Source organism: Chlamydotis macqueenii, chromosome 26 (assembly GCF_036417535.1).
Source record: "Chlamydotis macqueenii isolate bChlMac1 chromosome 26, bChlMac1.mat, whole genome shotgun sequence".
Lineage (NCBI taxonomy): Eukaryota > Metazoa > Chordata > Aves > Otidiformes > Otididae > Chlamydotis > Chlamydotis macqueenii.
This window is the reverse complement of record NC_141581.1, coordinates 6,367,411-6,374,904: the sequence shown is the minus strand read 5'-3', so window position 1 is coordinate 6,374,904 and position 7,494 is coordinate 6,367,411. Positions and strand designations below refer to the sequence as shown.

The 7,494-nt window shown below is 69.7% G+C and overlaps 2 protein-coding genes across 2 annotated transcripts; both read left to right on the top strand.

The window, feature by feature from the left end:
• Positions 1-2,621, top strand: BABAM1 (BRISC and BRCA1 A complex member 1). Its single transcript, XM_086767314.1, has 9 exons — positions 1-63; positions 414-745; positions 836-894; positions 1,022-1,142; positions 1,215-1,293; positions 1,725-1,749; positions 1,997-2,126; positions 2,209-2,295; positions 2,390-2,621. Exons 2-9 carry the CDS (start codon positions 452-454, stop codon positions 2,588-2,590), a joined length of 996 nt encoding a protein of 331 aa, XP_086623440.1. The 5' UTR covers positions 1-63; positions 414-451; the 3' UTR covers positions 2,591-2,621.
• A 718-nt stretch (positions 2,622-3,339) lies between these two features.
• Positions 3,340-7,333, top strand: ANKLE1 (ankyrin repeat and LEM domain containing 1). Its single transcript, XM_086767685.1, has 7 exons — positions 3,340-3,389; positions 3,872-4,251; positions 4,344-6,212; positions 6,309-6,471; positions 6,576-6,735; positions 6,841-6,970; positions 7,086-7,333. Exons 1-7 carry the CDS (start codon positions 3,340-3,342, stop codon positions 7,256-7,258), a joined length of 2,925 nt encoding a protein of 974 aa, XP_086623811.1. The 3' UTR covers positions 7,259-7,333.
• The last annotated feature ends 161 nt before the right edge of the window (positions 7,334-7,494 follow it).

Here is a 7,494-nt window from a genome sequence, read left to right as displayed (position 1 = left end):
AGCGGCCCCCGCGCGACGCCGCTTCCGGCCGGTACCGGGCGGGGCTCGTGCGGCCGGGAGCGGGTGAGCGCGCGCCGGGGGCCGGGGAGGGTTGTGACGTGGGGCGGGGGGGCGGGGGGGGGGGGCACGGGGTGCGGGGGTCTATGGGCAAGGGGTGAACGGAGCAGGAGGGGGCTGGGGCACTTGAGGCAGGGGGGTGTGTGAGCCGGGGGGGGGCCCGTGGGGCGGAGGGGGCGTGGGGCGGGAGGGTGCACGGAGCAGGGGGGTTCATGAGGTGGGGGGGGCGTGAGCAGGGGGTGCACGGAGCAGGGGGGGGCTTGGGGCTGAGTTGTTTGGGGCAGGGGGTGCCCCGTGGGGCAGGGGGGTGCGTGGGGCAGGGGGTACACCGAGCAGGAGGGCAGGGGGTCCCGCAGCCACCCCGCGTCAGTCCCCAAGCAGGGCCCGAGCCACCATGGAGCACGGCTGCATGATGGACACGTCGGAGCCGGGCAGCGCCGCCGAGGAAGAGGAGGAGAAGGCGATGGAGCCGCGGCCCAGGACCCGCTCCAACCCCGAGGGGGCTGAGGACCGGGCGCTGAGCGCCCAGGCCAGCGTGGGCAACCGCAGCGAGGGAGAGGGCGAGGCGGCCAGCGCCGACGACAGCCCGCAGGGCATGGCCGTGCCTGACGGCACCGCCTGGCCCACTCCCGCTGTCCCCGCCGAGGTCCAAGTCAAGACGCCGCGCGTGAACTGTCCCGAGAAGGTGGTGAGTGCCCGCGAGGCGGGGGCAGCACGGCCCCGACGCCAAGGGTGAGGGGCTCCAGGGGGGGCTCAGCCCTGGCTCTCTCTCCTGCAGATCATCTGCCTGGACCTGGCGGAGGAGATGGCTCTGCCCAAACTGGAGTCCTTCAATGGGTGAGTGCTGGGGGCTGCCCCAGGGACCCCAGCTCTGCCATCCCCAGATTGGCGAGGGGACCGGTGCGGCTGGGGACCGACCGAGGAGGGGACGCCGGTCTCCGCTGAGCTCTGTCCCCCGCGGCAGCTCCAAGACGAACGCGCTGAACATCTCTCAGAAGATGATCGAGATGTTCGTCAGAACAAAGCACAAGATCGACAAGAGCCATGAGTTCGCGCTGGTGGTGGTGAACAACGACGCCACGTGGGTAAGCGGGGCTATGGGGACGGGGACGGGGGCGGGGACGGCTTCACACCCCTCTCACGCTGGCTTCTCTCAGCTCTCAGGGTTCACCTCGGACCCCCGCGAGGTCTGCAGCTGCCTCTATGACCTGGAGACCATCGTCTGCAAGTCATTCAGTATCCCGCCACCTGTGGGGCTGGGACAGGGAGGGGCTGGGACCCCGTGGGGTCTCTTGGGTGCAAACAGGGTCCCTCGAGCGCAAGTGGGGACCCTCTGGGCCCGTTGCCTGCGGATGGTAGCAGATCCGCAGCCTCACTGGCATCCCTAGCGCAGCTGAGCCAGCCGCAGCACAGCGCGGTGTCAGCGTTTGAGGCTGGGGAGTCAAACCGGGCCCCCGAATCCCCCAAGGCGAGGTTTAACGCTGGACCCTCTGGACCCACCAAACACCATTTTGTTGGTGTTTTCTCCCTATCCTGGTGCCCAGTGCGATCACCTCCCTCTGCGGGAGCTTCCCAGTGCCAGTGTGGCACCTGGATCCAGGTGCGGGGCATCCCCAGAGGCGGGCAGGGCTCAGCGTGCCAGGATTGGTCCTTACCTGGGGCTGCAGATCTGGAAGGGCTCTTCAACCTGATGTGAGTACGGCTTAGGGGGTGTGGGGGTGTGGGTCGGGGCTCCCGCCTGGCCACGAATTTTCTGCTTTGCTGTGAGAACGCCACGAGCCTTTCACCCAGACAGCTCCTGGGGTGGGTGCTGCTTTCCCAGCCCCAGCCCAAAGCGGTCAGACGCTCGTTAAGTTTTCCCGAAGCGCGGGGTCGGGGGTGGTCCCTGGGCCACAGGGGGGTCCCTGAGCCTCCCTGAGCCTCCATCCTCCTGGCGCAGCCAGCAGAAGATCGAGCTGCCAGTGACGGAGAACGTGCAGACCATCCCGCCGCCCTACGTGGTGCGGACCATCCTGGTGTTCAGCCGCCCGGGCTGCCAACCGCAGTTCTCCGTGTCGGAGCACGTGAAGGTGGGTGTCTCCCCCCCTCCCAGCCCCGGCCGAGCTCGGCGGCTCCGCATCCGACGCCGTTTCCCGGCTTGTCGTCTCGCAGAAGATGCTGCAGTGTCCCTACTTCTTCTTCGACGTGGTTTACATCCACAACGGGGCAGAGGAGAAGGACGATGAGACGAGCTGGAAGGTGAATATGGGATGGGGCGCGTGTCCGTCCCCCCCTCCCCCCAGCACCATGGCGGGGGGGCTGGGTCACCCCATCCGCGTGTTTTGTGTCCCAGGAGATGTACGCCTTCTTTGGCAGCCTGGACACCAAGGGCACCAACTACAAGTACGAGGTGTCGCTGACGGGGCCGGCCGTGGAGCTGCACAACTGCATGGCCAAGCTGCTGGCGCACCCGCTGCAGCGGCCGTTCCAGAGCCACGCGGCGTACGGCTTGCTGGAGGAGGACGAGCCCCCCGAGATCGAGGCCACCGTCTGAGGAGGGCGGCGGCGGCAGAGGGGGCTGCCGCCTGCGGCGTTGCCCGGGACGGAGCGGGGGGGGCGGAAAAAAGAGCCGTGTTGTTCCTCACCGGGCGTCGCGCTGGTGCTGCGGGTGCTGCGCCAGGATCGGGAACCCGGGGGGGGAACAGAGTGGGGGTGGCGTCGCCCCGCCCCCCGGTGTCGTGCTCCCACCCCACCCCCCCCAAGCTGTGCAGACTGGGGGTCCCGTGCCCGGCGGTGCTGGCGTGGGGACACCGAGGGGCGGCTGGGTGCTGTGGAGCATCGCTGGGGCTCTGGCCATTCAGGGTGGTGGGAGGTGCTGGTGCAGGGCACTGGGAGGCACTGGGTGGTGCTGGTGCAGGGCACGGGGAGACCTGGTGGAGGGTGCTGGGAGCACTGGGCAGCACAGGTGGGGGCACTGGGTGCAGCCGGGGCGGAGCACTGGGAGCCCTGGTGCAGTTACTGGGAGCCCTGGTCAATGTCAATGTGGTTACTGGCGGCCCCAGTTACTGGGAGCATTGGCCCATACTCGTGGAAGGCACTGGGAGCCCTGGTGTGGTTACTGGGAGCACTGGGCAATGCCGGTGCGGTTACTGGGAGCCCTGATGAATGCTGGGCGGTGCTGGGGAGCTATGGGCGGGGCCATGGGCGGGGCGGTCCCGCCCCTTCAGCTGCGCCCACATCTGGTGGGGGTGGGCGGGGCAGAGGCTGCGGCGGGCCGGCTCCTATTGGCCACCTCGTCAACCAATGAACGGCGGAGTGGCCGTGCGCGGGGTGTTCGACCGGGCGGGGGCGAAGTGAGCATGCGCGGGATGAGCGGCGCGGGGCGGTGTGAGCCGTAAGGGGACTTCGCCGGGGGCGGGGGCGGCCGCGCACGGGCGGGGGCTCCGCAATAGCGGCGGCGGGGGGGCCCCACCATTGCGCGGGGTGGGCACGGCATTAGGGGTGCCCTCAGGTTGGGGTGGGTCCTGGTTTGGGTGCCCCCCTCCACGGCTCCGACCCCGGGGGGCGATGCCCCGGGGGACTGCGGGCGGCCCCCCCCGTGCGCTGCCCGGGCCCGGCTGGGCTGGGGTGGGATGGGGGGCGACCCCAGCCCGCTGCTCCCGGAGGGGCCCCCCCCCCTCGCCCATTTGGGACCCCAACGCGGGGGCGTGTCCCCCTCCACGATGCCTGAGCCTTCGGTGACCCCGAGGGGACAGCCATGACCTTGGCCTTGACCTTGACCCGGCCGGGCCGGGGCGGCAGCGGGCTCGGGGTGAAGCCCTGCTCCCCGCTCCAGGTGCCCTGCCGAGCCGAGGCCGCCAGGTGTCGCCGCGTCCCGGTGCCACCGCGGGTGTCTGGGGCTCCGGCTGAGGAAAAGGGCGGACGTGGAGCTCCGAGACCAGGTCAGCAGGGACGGGGACGGCACTTTGGGGGTGCTGCCTGCACTGGAACCCTCGTCATCGGCAGGGGCGGGTGAGCAGCGGGTGCCTGGCTGGCGCTGGCAGGGCCACGTCACCCCAAGATTGGCTGTGTCACCCCACGGTGGCCCTGGCAGTGGTGACGGCAACGTCCCTTCCCGGCAAGATGGGAAAGGAGCCATCGACCTGGCGCTGGAGCAGGGCAAGCACGTGCGCGTGTGGAGCCGGCGGGACGCCCAGGGCTGGCTCCCCACAGACGGTGAGGTCCCCGGCGTGTCCCCCTCGGCCAGGGCAGGTGTCGGAGGGGGCTCCCAGTTTGGGCCGGACGCTGACTTCCATCTCTGCCCTCAGACGCAGGGGGAGCCAGGCGCTCTCTGTCCTTCCTGACCGAGGACGGCACCGAAGGCAGCGTCACTTCCAGGCTCCCCAAGGCTGGGCCACTGAGCAGCACCCGCAGATCCCTGCTGGAGGAGCCGCAGCTGGGGGACAGCTGCGGTTTTAGGGAACCCCCGCTCTGGCGAGACTGTCCCCCAGAGCCCCCGTCCCTCACCATCCCCTCCCTGGTCCCGTGGCCCCACACAGACCTCGGGAGCTTGGCTCTCCTCCCGCAGCCCCTCGCCTACAGCACGCTGCTCTCGGCCGGGGATGAGCTCGGGGAGGGACCCTGGAGCCAGATCGCGGGGAGAAGAACAGGGGGTCCCCCCGGGGCTCTCCCCAAGCCCAGCCCTGGCCCCTCTCCCCAGTCCCCGAGCACCTCCCAGCCCCAGCATTGCAACAGGATCCCGGGGGCACGTGGGACATTCCACAGTGACCTGAGCTGCTCCATGGCATGCCGGAGCCCCAGGGACAGTGACATTTTGGGTGCTGCAGCTCAGCACCATCCCGGTGTCCCCTGGGGACCACCAGTGGGCTGGGCAGGGCTGGGCGTTGTGGCCCCGGCTGCCCTCGACCTGGGGGCGACAGTCCTCGGGGTGGGGGGCTGTGACCCCAGCAGCCTTGGGGACAGCAGCAGTGCCAGCGAGCTCTTCGTCACTGCTGTGGAGACCCTGGAGCCCAGCGAGGCTGGGGGTTGCCCAGGGGCTTGTCACCACGGCTCCCCTCAGCCCAGGGCAGCCAAGGGGCCGGAGCCGAGCGAAGTCCCCTCCCCAACCGGAGCTGCCACCTGGGAGCTGCCCCCTGCCAGTCCCCCGAATGCGGGGCAGGTACAGGGTGAAGATTTCTGGGGGGGCTCGAGGGCAGCCCCTCACTGTGAGGATGGCTCCAAGGCGGGCGATATAGAGCAGCTGCTTGTGCGGCTCCAGGGGTGCAGCCTCCGGGGCTCCCCACCCCACGCTCCAGAGCCCCCTCGCAGCCCGGCCTGCCTCGCTGCTGGGGATGTTACCCCCTGGGGACTGGAGCCCCCCAGGCACTGCCATGTCACCCCCAGGACCAAGAGCCGCCTCCAGGCCTCGGCATCCCGGCTCAGCGCCTCCTCTTCCTCCTCCCTCTTTGACGAGACCCTGGAGAGGCCCCGGAGGCCCCCCAGGCTCAGAGCACCCCAGGGTGTACCCAGGGACCCTGCCACCACCCTGGGACATTGCATCCCCCCGTGGGGCGAGGATGTGTCCAGCGGGGACGGAGAGGGGACAGGCTCTTTGGATGACACCGAGATCCTCCCCGTAGTCCCCAGCCAGCCCAGCGTGCCCCCGGGGGCCAGCAGCTCCCCCAGCTCCAGCCCCACGGTGCTGCTGGTCCCTGGGGACCACGGCCACCCCCAGGACTCCCCATCAGACACTCAGGGCTCCCCCCATGCCACCAAGAGCCCCAACCCCAGGCTGCTGCAGGGTGGCTCGGGGTGGCAGGACCCCTCGCCCTTGGGGACACACCAGCCCCGGTGGCCCCGTGGGAGTTTCAGCCGTCTCCTGGCCAAGGGCAGCACCGCGGTGGAGCCAGGGAGCTCGCTCAACGGCTGCAGCACCCACCGCACCGGGGAGCGTCCCGAGGACGAGGCACGCACCGAGCAGAGCAGCCCCAGCGCAGAGGCCACCACCATCCCCGAGGACACCGTGGTCCAGGACAGGCGGGCGCGCACGGTGCCGCTGCGGCCTCTCTCGGACGAAGCTCTGCGCCGGCAGCTGCGAGCGCTGGGGGATGACCCGGGGCCCGTCACAGAGCTCACCAGGCGGCTGTACCTGCAGCGGCTGGAGGAGCTGACGAGGGGACCCCGCGGGAGAGTGGCAGGTGAGTCCTGGGGAGCCCCCCCTGCCCAGCTGGCTGGACCCCACGGTGCCGGTGTGGGGCTGACGGTGCTCCCCGCTGCCGGCGTGGCCGCCGCAGGGCATAGTCCTGAGCTGGTGGCTGCGCTGAGGACTGGGCACGTCCCCGACTGTGGCCAGGACGAGCTAGCGCTGGCCCAGCAGTTTGACTGCCCTGACCGGAGCCAGCACTGGCGGGAAGGGCTGCTCAAGTACAGCTTCAACTACCTCCTCCTCGACCCCAGGTTGGGCCATGCCACTGCGCCGCGTGTCCCCTCTGCTGTGGGGGGTTCTGAGCAGGGACCCCTGGGAGGCATCAAGCCTCAAAGCGGGGGATTTACACCCCCAGGACCACCCAGAACCTGCCACTCCGCTCCCACCGCCTGAGCCCGGCTGAATGCTTCAGGACCTTTGTCAAAGCCATCTTCTACGTGGGCAAGGGGACGCGCGCCCGGCCCTACTGCCACCTCGCCGAGGCTCTGAGCCAGCACCATGCCGGGACACAGAAGGTGGGATGGGGAAAGGAGGCTGTGCTGGGGGGCTTGGAGCTGTGGTGATGGGCACGGGGGGGGCCGCAGCGAGGGGCCATGGTGACGGTGCCTGCTGTCCCACAGGGCTGCCCCAAGGTGAGGCGCATCCTGGAGATCTGGGCGAGCGGGCAGGGCGTTGTCTCCGTGCACTGCTTCCAGAACGCCGTCCCGGCGGAGGCGTACACGCGGGAGGGCTGCCTCGTGGAGGCTCTGGGTGAGCAGGGCCGGTGTGGGGAGACGATGCTGCCCTGGTCTCCGTTCCCGCGGGGCTGTGGGTGCTGCTGGGGAGCAGGGGGCTGGCGCTATGGGTGCTGACCCCGTCCCCACAGGGCTGCAGACCATCACCAACCAGAGGAAGGGGCACTGCTATGGCACGGCAGCGACCTGGCCAGCGGAGCGGCGACGGCGCCTCGGCGTTCACATGCTGCACAGGGCCATGCGCATCTTCCTGGCCGAGGGCGAGCGGCAGCTCCGGCCAGCGGACATCCAGGGCGGGCATTGAACGCCCTGGGGTGCTGGGGGGTGCCCCTGCCTGCACCCCCCCCTCCTCCCTGTCCGAGGAGGTGGCTGTACTCAGGATGCGGGTTTTATGTCGTGAACACTGGCAAGAAATTTTCTATTTTTCTATTTCCCTAACGGGTGATAAATAAATCACTGCAGGTCTTTTTTTTTTTTTTTGCTAAGAAATCCAAGCTGCAGATGATTTCTGGCTTCACTCCCCTGCTCTGCTGTGCTCCT

What these genes read in the sequence shown, in the direction of transcription:
- BABAM1 (XM_086767314.1), top strand. Translation starts at nt 452, where the DNA reads ATGGAGCACGGCTGCATGATGGACACGTCGGAGCCGGGCAGCGCCGCC. An exon ending in AAACTGGAGTCCTTCAATGG is followed by an intron (nt 895 to 1,021) that starts GTGAGTGCTGGG and finishes CCCCCGCGGCAG; the next exon opens with CTCCAAGACGAACGCGCTGA. An exon ending in CCGTGTCGGAGCACGTGAAG is followed by an intron (nt 2,127 to 2,208) that starts GTGGGTGTCTCC and finishes GTCGTCTCGCAG; the next exon opens with AAGATGCTGCAGTGTCCCTA.
- ANKLE1 (XM_086767685.1), top strand. Translation starts at nt 3,340, where the DNA reads ATGAACGGCGGAGTGGCCGTGCGCGGGGTGTTCGACCGGGCGGGGGCG. An exon ending in ACCCCGCGGGAGAGTGGCAG is followed by an intron (nt 6,213 to 6,308) that starts GTGAGTCCTGGG and finishes TGGCCGCCGCAG; the next exon opens with GGCATAGTCCTGAGCTGGTG. An exon ending in TACCTCCTCCTCGACCCCAG is followed by an intron (nt 6,472 to 6,575) that starts GTTGGGCCATGC and finishes TTACACCCCCAG; the next exon opens with GACCACCCAGAACCTGCCAC.